The sequence below is a fragment of the Ctenocephalides felis genome, unplaced genomic scaffold, assembly GCF_003426905.1.
Source record: "Ctenocephalides felis isolate EL2017-DRISC unplaced genomic scaffold, ASM342690v1 CF-g0.4_SCAFFOLD_01886, whole genome shotgun sequence".
Lineage (NCBI taxonomy): Eukaryota > Metazoa > Arthropoda > Insecta > Siphonaptera > Pulicidae > Ctenocephalides > Ctenocephalides felis.
Window position 1 is genome coordinate 99,807,172 of NW_020538040.1, and position 17,428 is coordinate 99,824,599.

Consider the following 17,428-nt stretch of genomic DNA (forward strand, 5'->3'; position numbering starts at 1 on the left):
ATAAAATATCTGATAATTTGATGTGCATATGTCTAATGATCATTTTTGACCGCCAAATGGCATTTTTTTTTACTTTTTTCGTTAGATCTCCGAAACCGCTAGACCTGCTCTCATAAAAATTTGATCAGTTCTTCATCTTATCAATATAAATAAAATGTGTTTTGAATTATTAAAATCGAACGCTTCGTTCTCGTAAAATCTGAGTTACCGTTTTTGGCACTTTTTGCCCCGTATCTTCGGAACGGCTAGACCTGCATTCGCTAACTAATCAGCATGTCTCCTTATCAATACGAATCGAATGTTTTTTGAATTATTCAAATCGGTTGATCGTTGTTCCCGAAATCGTCGACGAAAATTTGTATCCGCACACACACACGCACACACACATACATCAATTTTTTCTAAGGTACGCCAAAATGTTCAGAAATCTATGAAACGTAAAGATATATAAAAATTTTCATTTTCGATTTTTTGCGATTACTATAACTTGCCCCACGGGAAGTTAATAAATTAAATATACTTCTTAGTTATTTTATTTAATTAAATATACTTGTTAGTTGTTTTAAATCATATATTTTCTATTGAAATATTTTCAGAAATAATTGTTCGCAAATTAATTTAGTTTAAACACAAAAACAGAGTATAATACGCAAAAAAATATCAAACATACCTAAGGTTCTGAAAATTTAGGATATTCGTAAAAGCCAATATGTGATTCGTTATATGGGCTAACTATTAATTGTTTGTTAGACTTATCAGACAGTAGTTCTTTAAGTTTTTTCTGGTTGGTCAGATCACGCTTTGACAATTTTATATAAGGTTCCATATTCAAATTGTCCGCTAATTCCTCATATGGGGGTATGTCAATTAAATCTGTATTATGAAGATTAGGTTCTTTGTTATCAGATAAAGACAGATGAGTATCATCAACTAATTTTTCGAAAGCTTCTGTGCTGAACTCATATCTATTGATCAGCGGTAACATCCCGAATGGTGCGAGAGGATATTTGTATTTTTGAGTGTTCATGAGATGTACAGATGGTTCAGGACACATAGTTGGCATTGGTTCAGTTTCCTGTAAAAAAGAAATTTATTGAATTACTTGCTTATGATCATATTTTAATATAAAACTAGTGGGGCGCATGGCATCGTGCCTTAATGCAAATTGCTGAGATTTTCCGTACCGTAACTAAACATTCGAGAAATGAAAAAATAATCAATTATTGTTTTGAAGATTTTCAAATAGATTATTTATTATAAATAGATATTGTAAATTTATAAATAGATATTGTAAATTTATAGATATTTTAAATTGGGCGATGAGCGTATTTTATAAACAACTCATGTGTACGTTTACCGAAGTACATTTTTTTAAATTAGATTTTTTTGATAATTTAGAAATTTTTTGATAATGTAGAATTTTTTTCGAAGTTTAAAATTCTTTAAAATTTAAAAAAAAAGTTTTTTTTAAAATATGTTGAGAATTTGGAAATTTTTGAAAATATTCTATTTTTTTTTTAATTTTCGAAATATTCTCAAATTTTTGTAAAATTTTTTTTTTTTAATTTTTCAAAATTTAGTTTTTCTTTGAAAATGATGAAATATTTCGAAAATTTGAATTTTTTGAAGCTTTGAATTTTTTTGAAAATTTTAATTTTTTTTTTTTAATTTTCGAAAATTACTAAATTTTCTGTAAATGCATTTTTTGCACACCATCTACTCAAGCAAAATATATTTTTAACTTCCCGTAGGGTAAGTTATAGTAATCGCAAAAAAATCGAAAATGAAAATTTTTATATATCTTTACGTTTCAGAGGTTTCTTAACATTTTGGCATACCTTAGAAAAAATGGATGTATGTGTGTGTGTGTGTGTGTGTGTGTGTGTGTGTATGTATGTATGTATGTATGTATGTATGTATGTATGTGTGTGTATGTATGTGCGGATACAAATTTTCGTCGACGATTTCGGGAACACGGATCAACCGATTTTAATAATTCAAAAAACATTCGATTCGTATTGATAAGGAGACGTGCTGATTAGTTTTTGGCGAAGGCAGGTCCAGCCATTCTAAAGATACGGGGCAAAAAGTGCCGAAAACGGTAACTCAGTTTTTAAGAGAACGGAGCGTCCGATTTTAATAATTCAAAAAACATTTGACTTGTATTGACAAGATGAAGAATTGATCAAATTTTCATAAAGGCAGGTCTAGCGGTTTCGGAGATCTAACGAAAAAAAGAAAAAAAAAATGCCATTTGGCGGTCAAAATGATCATTAGACATATGCACATCAAATTATCAGATATTTTATAGAGATTTTAACAATAAGTATAAATTTTGTTTGCATTCCTATGGGTTCCGTACCAATATTTATTCGTTAGACGGCGACGCGGCGCTTACGCGCTTTGACATTTTGTCTTTATGCAGTTAAAGCAGTACGATTGCTTTGAAAAAAGATCTTCCAAAATATGCCAAAATAAAGAAAACATTATTTTTTCCAAAAAAAATTTAAAAAAAAAAAAAAATTAGATTTTTTTTTGAAAAAAATTTTTTTTCAAAAAAAAGTAATTTTTTGTTTAATTTATAGTTTCTCAAAAATCTTATTTTTTTGAAGTAAATTTGTTTTAAAAATGTCAATCGTTTTTAAAAAAATAATAATTTTTGGTACGGGAAGTTCCAGCAATTTGCCTTAAGGCACGATGCCTTAATTGCCTTAAGACAGAATTCCACTTACAGCTAGTTAATTAATCTAATCGGTTAATACGTTCTCTCAGGAACTGCATAACCGTTTTTACACCCTTTACGCTCCGTATCTCCGAAACGGCAAAATTGCCTTTTGCAAAATGCCTCGCAATCGAGTACGAATTGAATTATTTTTTAATCACACAAATCGGTTATTCCATACTGTCGAAAATGTCGAAGACATTTGTTTGACGAAAATTTGTATCCGCACACACACACGCACACACACACTTACATCCATTTTTTCTAAAAATAAGATATGCCAAAATGTTCAAAAGGTTTTGATACGTAAAGATCTATAAAAATTTTCATTTTCGATTTTTTTGCGATTACTATAACTTGCCCTACAGGAAGTAATGACATTTGGCGGTCAAAAACACATTAGACGTATGTACATCGTATTATCAGATATCTTATAAAGATTATAATAATAAGTACAAATTTTGTGTACATTTATATGGGCTCCGTACCAATGTTTACACGTTAGAGACGATCACGATTTTGATATTTCGATTCCAAATTTTGCTATGCAACGCGATTGCTTGAAAAAAATATTCCAAACTTTCAAAATAAATCAAAATACAAAAAAGCAAAATGTAAAAAACTCAAATTTCTGTACTAAGTCAAATTTTCAAAAATCTGATTTTTTATAAGTTTTTTTTTAATAATTTAGTTTTTGGTACCTGAAGTTATAGCAATTTGCCTTAAGCCACTATGCCATGCACCACCAGTTTTGAGGGCGATTAAAATATATTTTCAAATTAATTGTAATAAAATATAACCAAACAGTTCTGAATCATATAAAATAATAATCAGTATCTTGGGTCGTTTGATATCATGTTAATTTTACTAATCTAAACGGAGAGCTGATTGTAAATTCATTCCCTTAATATAACAACTCAATAATAGTACCTACCAATATCGTGTCTAAAAATCAGACCACTACCATAAATATTGGATCATTGCATTTTTTGGGTGTTTAATAATTGTTTCGAAAAGAATTTATATTGAAAAATTGAAACTAATATTTACGTTTGGCGTAGCCTTAGCACGCAGACTCTGATCGTCATTGTAGGTCATTGTAGGCCTGATTCGAGTTGGCACATCACTAGTATTGGTATACCTTCTATATGCTAGCTGTAAGTGGAATTCTGTCTTAAGGCAATTATGGCATCGTGCCTTAAAGCAAATTGCTGGAACTTCCCGTACCGCAATTCAAAATTCGAGTAATTAAAAATAACCAATAATAATCAAGAAGAGTTGATCAATGATTTGAAACTTTTAATAAAATTTCGAACCATATTAAATCGTTCTATCTTAAATCATTTATTTTGAAATATTTTAGAAATTCTGAACTTTTTAACTTCCCGTAGGGCAAGTTATAGTAATCGCAAAAAAATCGAAAATGAAAATTTTTATATATCTTTACGTTTCAAAGGTTTCTGAACATTTTGGCATACCTTAGAAAAAATGGATGTATGTGTGTGTGTGTGTTTCATTCCATTTTTTCCGCAGACCACACACAGACAACAAAATAGAACTTAGAATTTAGAAAACATTGACACCGAAGTAGATTCATATTCTGGCGAACCATATATGGATTTACGAACTGCCGAAAAACAATAATAAAATTTCACGGTTTTCAAAATAATTCACTTTCATATATAGGGGAGACTGGGTACGGTTGTGCTAAGGTCCGGTAGTGACAGTCGTCAAAAAAGCTAAACTATACTGATTTTGAGATAGTGTCCAAGAGTAAAAGATGTAGTATATTTGTTTGAACAAGCTCCCATTGCTTTTAAAGAGTCAAAATTCCTTTTTGCTCACATAATTTAGCTCAGTCATAATGATGATTTGTTTTCAAGAGTGTGCGTTGGGTACGGTTGTGATAAATTTTCGGGTATACTTCTTGTCCTTTTCGGATGAAGATTAAACAGATAAATAAAATCAAATTATCAAATATTTTATAGAAATTTTAACAATAAGTATATATTTTGTTAACATTCCTATGGGTTCCGTACCAATGCTTATGCGTTAGACAGCGACGCGGCGCTTACGCGCTTTATATTTTGTCCCTATGCAGTTAAATCAGTACGATTGCTTTGAAAAAGAAGTTCAGATCTTCCACAATATGTCAAAATAAAGAAAAAAAAATTTTTTTTCAAAAAAAAAATTTAAAAATTTTTTTTTTTTTAAAAAAATTTTTTTTTCAAAAAAAAGTAATTTTTTGTCCATACATATACTTTCTCAAAAATCTTATTTTTTAATCGTTTTTAAGAAATTAATAATTTTTGGTACGGGAAGTTCCAGCAATTTGCCTTAAGGCACGATGCCTTAATTGCCTCAAGACAGAATTCCACTTACAGCTAGTTTTCAAAGCAATCGTACTGCTTTAACTGCATAAAGACGAAATATCGAAGCGCGTAAGCGCTGCGTCGCCGTCTAACGCGTAAACATTGGTACGGAACCTATAGGAATGTAAACAAAATTTATACTTATTGTTAAAATCTCTATAAAATATCTGATAATTTGATGTGCATATGTCTAATGTTCATTTTTGACCGCAAAATGGCTCATTTTTTTACTTTTTCCTCCATATCTCCAAAGTCGTTGGACCTGCCTTTCCAAAAATTTGAACAGTTTTTCATTTAGTCAATGCAAATAAAATGTTTTGTATTATTCAAATCGGACGCTCTGTTCTCTTAAAAACTGAGTTACCGTTTTCGGCACTTTTTGCCCCGTATTTTCGGAACGGCTAGACCTGCCTAGAATGTTTTTTGAATTATTCAAATCGGTTGATCCGTGTTCCCGAAATCGTCAACGAAAATTTGTATCCGCACATACATACACACACACACACACATATATCCATTTTTTCTAAGGTATGCCAAAATGTTCAGAAACCTCTGAAACGTAAAGATATATAAAAATTTTCATTCTCGATTTTTTTGCGATTACTATAACTTGCCCTACGGGAAGTTAAATATATAAAAATAAGTCGGGTTTTCCTTCCTGACGAAATAACTCCAGAACGCACGAACCGATTTCGACAATTTTGCATTCGTTGGAAAGATCTCGGGCTCCGCAAGGTTTATAGCTGAGAAAATTAGTTGTGCATGGCATCGTGCCTTAATGCAAGCTGCTGGTACTTCACGCACCGTAATTGAAAATTCGAGTAATGACATTAGTGAAAATTATCAGAATTATGCTTGGTTAAGTCAACGAGCAATTATTGACGCAAAGAATAATGATGTACACGCACTGAATTTCACCATTCAATCAAAAATTGCTGGCGATTTGGTGACATACCAATGCTTCCGACTGGTCTTCCGTTTGACTTCAAACGATTGCAATTTCCAGTTCGCCTTGCGTTTGCAATAACAAGTCGCAAGGCCAATCGCTTAGTGTTAGCGGGATAAATTTCAAATAGATTATTTAGAAAATCATTGTTTTTCACATGGGCAGTTATACGTTGCATGTTCACGAGTTGGAAAACCATCCGCTTTGTTTGTGTTAACGTCAGACCAAAAAACAAAAAATGTGGTTTACCAAAGAGCACTTCAATGAAAGGGATAATTTGCGGATTCACTTTTATTTACTTAGAGAAGTTCAACTAAAAACACATCATTTTTGTAATCGAAATAAATTCATTACTGTTGTATAATAAAATAAAATTTTTCCTTTTCAAATATAAAACAAACAAAAAATTTCTTCATTTTTCTCACGAAACCATCTGGTGGCGAAACGGAGTTCGTCGGGTTTGCTAGTATATAAATATATATATATATATATATATATATATATAGATATATATATCTCGTATATATATATATATATATATATATATATATATATATCAAAGTATATTTTTCAAAGGAATTATTTATTATAAATTATTTTGTTTTATAACAAAAGAAATGCATAAAAAATATTTACCACCAAACTAGGTTTAACACCCAAAGCTAGTTCGCTCAAAGCATGTTCCTTTGCTGCTGAAAAAGCTGACTCTACAATTCCCTGAGCAGTTTTTAGGCCAGTAAAGTTTTGTGGTGCCGATTTGTTCGTACCAAAAATTTTTATTGTTGGAAATCCTCGCACATCATATTGGTTACTTAGGGATTTATACTCTTTAGCATTTACTGCTCCAACTTCCACCACTCCTTTAAGGGCTGTAGCTGCTTTTGAATACTCGGGTTCCAGATTTATGCAATGTATACACGATGGTGCGAAAAACTGCACGATCCAAACTTTATTACTATTCAGAACTAATCTATCAAAGTTATCAGCTGTTAGGTCCACTACATCACTATTGGTAGGATAAAGAGCCGTGGAAGCCCATATCATCAAAAAAATATCTAGAAAATAAATTATTATGAGTTAGAAATTAAAAATTATATTTATTATTATATATCGTTATTATTATATATCTATAGAATACATAATATAGATTATACCACTAACACTTACATAGTAAACGAATCATGTCTACGTTGTTAAATTTGAATTATTCAAATTTATGATTTTTACGACAAAACTGTTATGTTTTGCTTTTGTTTTAGTAAGCTTAACTATATTGTTTGACATAAGACCAAATAAATTATTCATTTGTTCGACTCGTCCCTATGAGTGATAAATTGTAAACACTCTATAAATTTTCAAATTTCGTGGACTTTTGTGATTGGTGAACTTTTTATATTTACATTTTTCAAATACTGACTGACACAAACGTTTTTACTTCCAAAAAAAAAAAAAAATTACACACTATGCATTCGATTTAACGTTAATTCAACCAACTTTGTATCGAACCGTATAGAGTTGAAGAAAGGTAAAGTTATCTTGTCAAAATGACAGCATAGCAACGTTAAAACAAAAAATTAAAACACATCAACACTGCGAGTACACAGCTTGACGTAAAAGATAAATAAAGGCAGATTGTGAAATTGTAATTATGTTGTGATTCCGTAATTAGTGTAATCCAACAACTGTTGAAGGCCATGAATGCATCGAGTTTATATGTGTCGACTTGTCGGCTTTTTATTCAACCGGATTTAGACGATCAATCTTCTTGGTGCGATTTATATCGCTCGGTTCTATATTTGAGACAGTCTTTAATCATAAACATGCATTGTTTGCGAAAATATTTAATATAAATTCAAAGCTAGTGGTGCATGACATCATGCCTTAAGGCAAATTACTGGATCTTTGCCTACCAAACAAAGAAATTATTCAAGATAGGTGCAACAGGTTCCAAAAAAGTGCTGTAGCTGTATTTGTCGCACACGTGAAACAACCATATAGCTCGACCCTCCGAAATCGCAACTGTTACATCACTAGAAGATGCTTTACGATTAATAGAGAAACATTAGCCATATTAGAAACGATGTAGAGAATTTTTGGTACCACAGTAACAAATCACCAAGTTATTAAAATATGAGAGACGGTTTTGCATTTCCAAGAAATGTCAATTCAACAAATTCAAATTATGCGAAACTAATTTCAATAATCCACAGATGTTAGATGTTAAATATTTTTCACTATCCAAGTCTAAAACCAATACGACATAACCAGCAAAATTTTTAATTTTTAAATCATACAAATAATATAAAAAATATACCCAATCAAACACCAATGATTGAGGTATTGGTATTAACCATTTTTTCCGCAGACCACACACAGACAACAAAATAGAACTTAGAATTTAGAAAACATTGACACCGAAGTAGATTCATATTCTGGCGAACCATATATGGATTTACGAACTGCCGAAAAACAATAATAAAATTTCACGGTTTTCAAAATAATTCACTTTCATATATAGGGGAGACTGGGTACGGTTGTGCTAAGGTCCGGTAGTGACAGTCGTCAAAAAAGCTAAACTATACTGATTTTGAGATAGTGTCCAAGAGTAAAAGATGTAGTATATTTGTTTGAACAAGCTCCCATTGCTTTTAAAGAGTCAAAATTCCTTTTTGCTCACATAATTTAGCTCAGTCATAATGATGATTTGTTTTCAAGAGTGTGCGTTGGGTACGGTTGTGATAAATTTTCGGGTATACTTCTTGTCCTTTTCGGATGAAGATTAAACAGATAAATAAAATCTAATTTAACTAAGACAAAACAAAAAAGAGACAGAGAAAAATATTAGAAAAGGAAAAAAAGGTTTCACAAAAAAATATTGTTAACTTTGTTTAAAAAATTATATTTTGTTATATATTGTTATAATCTATTCATAAACATCGCTTGAATATTTATTTTGTGCTGTGTTACATAATATTGTTAACGATAATGAATGCCGTTATAAACCATTTTGATGTTTATAGCTATTGTTTTTTAATCTATTTTTATGTCTGTCCCTCAGATGTGGACAGTTGTGAAACTCTCCCTTTTCTGGCATGATTTGATTTTATGACAAATCCATCGTATTTAAGAACAGTATTTCAGTACGTTAACGTAGACAAATGTTCGATTTACCATTTAATTTATTTTTGTCCCAGCTAACTGGTGGCACAACCGTACCCAGTCCCTACCACTTACTGGTTATTCTATATACGTTTGAAAAACATTATTTTTTTAATAAATATCGCTATAAATTAATATTTTAGCAAAGAACTCAATATTTAAGTGCTTTTTTGTAAGCCATAAAATATTATATCATTATCTATCAATATATGTACATATCTTTTCTGAAGTGCAGAAATATTGAGATATTAAATATATTAAATTTTTTTAGATAAATTTGAGAAAATGAGTAATTATATATATATATATATATATATATATATATATATATATACATGCATATATACATATACACACACAAGATATACAGATCCAACAATATATACCTATATATGTACACATATACATGTACGACTATATGTATATGCGTACATGTATATGTGTACATATATAGGTATATATTGTTGGATCTGTATATCTTGTGTGTGTATATGTATATATGCATGTATATATATATATATATATATATATATATATATAATATGTATGTGTGTGTATATGTGTATGTATATATATGTATATATGCGTAGGTTTATATGAGTGTACTTAGATATTTTTGCCTATATTTTTTAATTATTTATTTAATTCTAGTCTCTACTACCTTTCCTATCTTTTATATTTGGTTTGTTGTTAAGTGTTGCTGTTTGTTAATTTTCCTCTTATTGTATAGTTACTTTACCAATCCACATATATTATAATTACCTAGATATACTAATTTTCATACTGTTTTTAGATCCACTGATGATGACATTAAATTGAATGTCGAAACGTTTGGAAATAAAGATTATTTTATAAATCTTTGGCTTTTCTTTGTTTGATGTATCGCCCTCAAGAACTCACTCATATATATATATATATATATATATATATATATATATACATATATTAGGGTGGTCCTTATAATGGTCATTTCCGAATTTCCTTGCTCCCAGGGGCTCAAAGAGTTCCAAATAGATAAAAAACAAATCTCTGAAAGTTTTAGCTCTTAATATTAACGTTTAGATAGAGCGCAATTCAATCAAAGTTTTGTATGTAAATAGCTTGGAAAAATTTTCAAAAATTTTAAAAAGCGCTGATATATATATATATATATATATATATATATATATATACGAGCATACCCAGCCTTGCGTTGCAACGGCCTTTATTAAAATCCACCTGATTGAAGTTTGTAATAAAAAATTCATATCAATTGCAAATTAAATAAAATCCGGATCGAAATTGGAATATGATGGATCAATAATTAAAATGAAATAATTGAGGATTTGAATAAATAAGTACATTACAAAATTTATAATAAATAACCAAGTGATGTTTTGGTATTAAGTCCTATTTACCTTGCTAACATTTTAACATGTTCTATTATGCTGTATTTAGAAATGGTTTCATTGGTCACAAACTATTTGGAACTTGCTATAAGCCCTTAATATTTTCTTTGAAATTTTTTCATAAATTTATAATTAGACACTCACCGATTTTAATGATTTTTTTTTAAATTTGTGATCACTTACGAATCACATATAATATAAATTTACAACTATAAATTGATATTCATACTATCCCTGAAACTAACATGGATAGAGTTCTGAAGAATCCGAGTCCAAATCTATTAAATATTAGATTTTTGGCACTTTTATTAATTTTTATCAATTTTTGTACTATAAAATAATGAATAATTATTTATCAAAATTGTAATATTTATAATATAATTTTAGATGTTTACTATCTATTTTGCCTTCGCAATTATTTTTTTTTATATTTTTTTATTTGAAATCAAGTGAAACATAAATATATTTATTTGATATTTTTCCATAAATATCCGATTTATGACATTGTTTTCAATTCTTTTTAATTTATTTTGAATTAGCAAATGTCAAAACATATGATTAAAATATGCATTAAAATCATATTGTCTATAAATAATATGTCATTTTATAAATAGTATTTATTACTATGGTGCTTGATATGGGTATGAATTTGTAATAAAATATATTCTTTCTATAATTGTTAAATTCATAAGTTTGGCTAAATCAGCACAGGAATATTGTAGTAATAAATAATTTTTCACATGAAGATCTAATTTTTGACATTTGCATTTTATTTTAAATTAATTATAACTGTCAAAATATTTTCTTTTTGGACGAAATTTAATATAATATGATATAATATATACTTTGTCTAGTTTGATTTTGTCAGATTCCAATGATACCCTCAGATTGTACTATTCCATTTTAAGAGGTTACAATTTCCTGTAAGATTAGCATTTGCGATGACAATCAAAACTAGCTGTAAGTGGAATTCTGTCTTAAGGCAATTAAGGCATCGTGCCTTAAGGCAATTTGCTGGAACATCCTGTACCAAAAATTATTATTTTTAAACGATTAACATTTTTGAAAAAAATTTACTTCGGAAAAATAAGATTTTTGACAAACAATTAGACAAAAAATTACTTTTTTTTGAAAAAAAAAATTTCAATTTTTTTTTTTAATTTTTTTTTTTTTTTTTTGAAAACAAATGTGTTCTTTATTTTGACATATTTTGAAAGATCTAAACTTTTTTTCAAAGCAATCGTACTGCTTTAACTGCATAAAGACGAAATATCAAACCGCGTAAGCGCCGCGTCGACGTCTAACGCGTAAACATTGGTACGGAACCCATAGGAATGTAAACCAAAATTATACTTATTGTTAAAATCTCTGTAAAATATCTGATAATTTGATGTGCATATGTCTAATGATAATTTTTGACCGCCAAATGGCATTTTTTTTTACTTTTTTCATTAGATCTCCGAAACCGCTAGACCTGCCTTTATGAAAATTTGATCGGTTCTTCACCTTGTCAATACAAGTAAAATGTTTTTTGAATTATTAAAATCGGATTTCGATTTTTTGCAATTACTATAACTTCCCGTTATAGTAATCGCAAAAAATCGAAAATCAAAATTTTTATATATCTTTACGTTCCAAAGGATACTGAATATTTTGGCATACCTTAGAAAAAATGGATGAATGTGTGGGTGTGTGTGTGCGTGGGTGTGTGTGTGCGTGTATGTATGTGTGATTAGTTTTTGGCAAAGGCAGGTCTAATGGTTTCGGAGATCTAATAAAAAAAGTAAAAAAATGCCATTTGGCGGTCAAAAATGATCATTAGACATATGCACATCAAATTATCAAATATTTTATAGAGATTTTAATAATAAGTATAAATTTTGTTTACATTCCAATGAGTTCCGTACCAATGTTTATCCGTTAGACGGCGACGCGGCGCTTACGCGCTTTGACATTTTGTCTCTATGCAGTTAATGCAGTACGATTGCTTTGAAAAAAGTTCAGAATTTCCAAAATATGTCAAAATGAAGAAAACATTTTTTTTTCAAAAAAAAATTTTTTTTCAAAAAAAGTAATTTTTTTACAAATTTATAGTTTCTCAAAAATCTAATATTTTTGAAGTAAATTTTTTTTTCAAAAATGTTGATCGTTCTTAAAAAAATAATAATTTTTGGTACGGGAAGTTCCAGCAATTTGCCTTAAGGCACGATGCCATGCGCCCCACTAGTTCAGTTTAGCTTTGGCATCCGGAAAATGAGTATTTTGCCACATTCTACACAGTTTCCTCTTACAAGCTATGAGTCTTTTAGCTTCAAGCGAACAGAAAAATCGCTCAACAATAGCATTTGTGTAAGTAGAATCACGAGCCTATTGCATCATCAATGTGATCTGCACTTTTTAATTCTATTTTGCAGCATAAATTATCATCAATATATTTAGAAAATAATTCCCAATTAGTTTTTTATTCGTTAATGATGGACTCTTAGAATGCAATTTGAACCTTGTCATAAATGTAACAATGATTAATAGTTATGGCCCAAAAATAAGTCAATGGTTGATTCAACTTTTAATTGTTTATCTAATATATCCTTAAATATGCAGAAGTCTAGAAGGTCTGGAATTTTACAAGTGTCTCATTTTAATTGAAAAAGAAACAGTGAAGTCGTATATTCAAATAATCATTATCACTATCCATAAAAAATTATATGTTCAGTAATTAAATCTTGATCAAGAAAATAATTTGTCAATTTTGAACATACATCACTATACATTTATGTAACCGCGATTTATAAATAAGAAAGAATATAGTTGTAATTGTAAATCATATTTTTAAAAAAAAAAACTGATAAATAGTTATAACTTGAACTTTCTTAAAGTAAATGTATATAGAAAATATAATTATAGTATATAATATATATAAAAAATTCAGAATTGAACAAATCATGCTGTTCAAAATTACAAAGCGGAATTTTCTAAATCCTGGAAATCTGATAAAACCTCCCAAAAAACTCTTTCAAGAAAAATCTTCTGAAGTAATGAAAATTAACAATAACTTTAGTAAAGTCGAGACAGTTTAATGGTATCGAATTAAAAATTAGTACAAATGAACAAAAAAAATATATGTAACTAGTGGGGTGCATAGCACTTTATGAAAAAAATGTTTTTTTTGTTCAGATCGGTCAATACAAGTAAAATGTTTTTTGAACTATTAAAATCGGACACTCTGTTTTCTTAAAAACGGAGTTACCGTTTGTGGCACTTTTGCCCCGTATCTTCGAAACGGCTTGACCTGCCTATGCGAAAAACTAATCAACATGTCTCCTTATCAACAGCAATCGAATGTTTTTCGAAAAATTGCAATCGGTTGAACCGTGTTCCCGAAATCGTCGACGAAAATTTGTATCCGCACACACACACATCAATTTTTTGTAAGGTATGCCAAAATGTTCAGAAACCTCTAAAACGTAAAGATATATAAAAAATTTCATTTTCGATTTGTTTGCGATTACTATAACTTGCCCTGCAGGAAGTTAATAGTGTAACTAAAGTCTAATATGAAATGATCGGTTTGTCATTGTAATTAGCTTTTATAAATGAACCTTCATTAGAGAAATAAAGCAATTGCTGATTAATAAATTCCATAATATTCGTTCACACAGTGGATTATGTTAAACAACGCCTAAACAAATATTGTTTTCGCAACTTCACTCATCATGTAATAGTGTTTGAAATAATTCATGTAGTTGAAATTAACATACATTCATTGACTGCTTGTATTTTTTTTTACGTTTTTGCTGGCGATATAATCTCATTCTTTTAACAGCTGTAATATCTGTCTTGCCTAAAAAATATTTTCCATTTTAATAACTTCAAAGATTTATAGAAACTACAAATAATATAGAAATAATTTCTAATCATCAATTTTATTACATAATATTTTCAAGGACTTTTGTACGGATTTACACCCTAGTCGCGCCTAAAAAAGTTTTACTTCAAAAAATTTAATCTTTTTAAAAAAAAAAAAATTTTGGTACGGAAAGTTCCAGCAATTTGTCTTAAGGCATGTTGCATGCACCACTAGTTTGATCCAGGTTTGATGCGTTTCAGAAAACCTTTCTCAATTTTTTCATGTTTAATATATTTTACAATGCAGTATTTTAAAGGATAAATTAATATATTTTTTCGACAACAAATTCTTTCATTTCAGACACTATCATATTCTATTTCTATTTACGTGGTCCTCGATATTTTCACAGTCCACTAGATAAGTGAAGTATCACACGACATTATACGGTATAATGTTTACGAAAATACATGATATATGCATATATGTATATGGAGCAGCAATGCATTAAATATTCGGATTGGAAATTTAATAGGGGATATCCGCTTCCCCTTGTTAATTTACCGCACCACAATAATACAATTTTTCTGTTTGCCAGCAACAATCATAATGTTTTCCTCACGTACGTTGTTTTTATCGCATATGGTAATGCAATAACCAAATTTTTGGGCCATTTGCTATCACAATACAAGAATATGAATTTATTTTTATGTTTCGATGCCTGGCTGAACATTTCGATTACATTTGTCTACTGAGAAATAAATGAAGTGTTGATGCGTTAGAGAAATTGGAATAACATCAATCATAGGTCCATGCAATTTTTTTCACTCTTCAGCATTCCTATTCAAACTTGGTGTAAATGGCCTTTTGTTTTAGAGCAAATTGCTTGAACTTCCCGATACGTGTACATAACGGAGTTAATCAATAAGAAATTAGATTTAGCTATTTAGATAAAATTTTCAACTTTAATTTTATATCAATTTTTAACTTTTAACAATTATTCAACTTTCAACCTTATTTCAATAAAAATTAGAATTAAATTATTTAAATAAATTTTTCAACTGCTTATTTCACAAAAAAATCGCGTGTTTGTGAGCCTATTGAAATATTATAAATTCCTAATAATTGAAAATAATTTAAGAGAAAAACAAAAAGCCTTTTTTATACTAATTGTAAGAAACTTATTGTAAAAACAAATTTAGGGTAGCAGTGAAGAACATGATCTTGTTTAGAAGATAACAAACAAAACTAATATAGTGAAAATTATAAGTCAATTAGTCTTAATATAATATAATGTAATAAAAAATATAAACAAATATATTATATATAAAAATGTTTTAAGAAGTATCAGATGAAACGTGGACCATTATTCCGAATTTTTATGATTTACGTTTTGTAGGACTATAATATTCTAAGATTCTCGTTTAGAAAACCATAAAACTTGTCATATTAGGTACTTTGGAAAACGCGAAAAAAATTAAACATTTAATTAAGAAGAAATATCCTGGCCGTTCTTACAAAAACCTAATCAACTGATCTATTTCGATCAATTTTTAAATTGGATTAGGATTGTTGTGAAAATGTCAACAAAAAATTTTGCATTTTCAGCTAAATCTGATCTTTCGCAAAACTAATCAACGCGAGTCCTTAACAATTTTTATCGAATGAGTTTTATATTTTTGAAATCAGTTCAAAACGTCGACAAAAAGTTTAAGATATATAAAGTATAAAATCGGTTGAGAGTTTTAACAAGAAATAAAAAAATAGCTCATGTACACACGCACTCTTTTTTCATATTAGTATCAGACAATTCGGATTGACTTGCAACGTCGACAAACATGAGCAAGCCCGATTTCCTGCCAAATGTTCTTTCGGCGATTTTTGTAATAAAATTGTCAATTATAATATAGGGGACTGATTCTATCTCATAATAAGCAAATGATATGGCAAGGCCATGTTACGCTCCAACTTCCATGCATTATGCAACTGAATCATACTGAATACTGTCAAAATATAATGTATTCGCAGTGCATTCGGTCGTTTTACACAAAAAACTGCAACGTCACTCGTATGTTATGAACCTGAGGCAGAAAACCCCTGTTATCTAACATCGTTTCTTTGACATTTGTGCGGTTTCTGACAACCTGAGAAAATCGACTGAGTGCACACAAACCAAGTGCCTTTTGTCAATATTTAGAACGAATTTGTATGGAAAGTTTTTCATAACATAGCCTTGCCATAACATTGCTCTGTTATGCGGCAGAATTGTTCCCATAATGTAAGATAGTAGTATGCCAGTACGAGGTATTAATCTATAGTATATAACATTTAATATGATAAAGTATATATCAATACAAAATTCTAATCTCAAACTTCTTTTTTATTAAAATCTGAATCGAAAATTTCATCGTCATTTTTGATTCACGCATTCACGCCAAGTTAAGCTTTTGATATTGTATAGAAATCGCAGCCCCTCTTAATTTTGATACATTTTAGCGATATCGACGGACATGGCACGCATCCATACAATAATTTACAACAGCGTAACATAACAAAGGATGTCCGAACAAAGTTGACCAGGGTTCCGTGTTCTAATTAAAAATATTCTCTTTTCTCCGAAGCTGAATTCAAAGCTTTTATGTAACTTCTAAGTCCTCTTTGGGCATTTGTGAGCACGTTTGACGCTTATTTCACTTCTACGACTTCAACGTGTCAGGCATCTAATGACAGACAACAAGAGGCTGTGCTAATCATGACGCATCTTGCGTCGGAATAAACACGGAAATATGTCATTTAATATAAGTTGTAATCTATTGATGATTTGAATTGAATGAAGTTAATTTTACGCCTACATGTGCAAAGGGTCAAATTATTTAAACAGAATTTTTAAAATATTCCTTAAGACCAGTCTATCATAAAAAGCTTAATCAAAACCGCTCAAAAAATCAACAATTTATTACGAAAAATTAATCAACACGATTCTCAATCAATATTATT

General features: G+C 29.4%; 1 protein-coding gene across 1 annotated transcript in view; it reads right to left on the reverse strand.

Annotated features, from left to right (window-relative positions):
• Positions 1-670: 670 nt before the first annotated feature.
• The window catches only part of LOC113375585 (protein disulfide-isomerase MPD1-like), a 46,094-nt gene continuing 29,336 nt past the window's right edge, over positions 671-17,428 (reverse strand). The window contains exons 2-3 of the mRNA XM_026615517.1: positions 6,677-7,095; positions 671-1,075 (exon numbers count right to left, since the gene is read on the reverse strand). Of these exons, the coding sequence (XP_026471302.1) occupies positions 671-1,075; positions 6,677-7,084 (813 nt within the window). The 5' untranslated portion in view covers positions 7,085-7,095. The remainder of the gene's footprint in view (positions 1,076-6,676; positions 7,096-17,428) is intronic.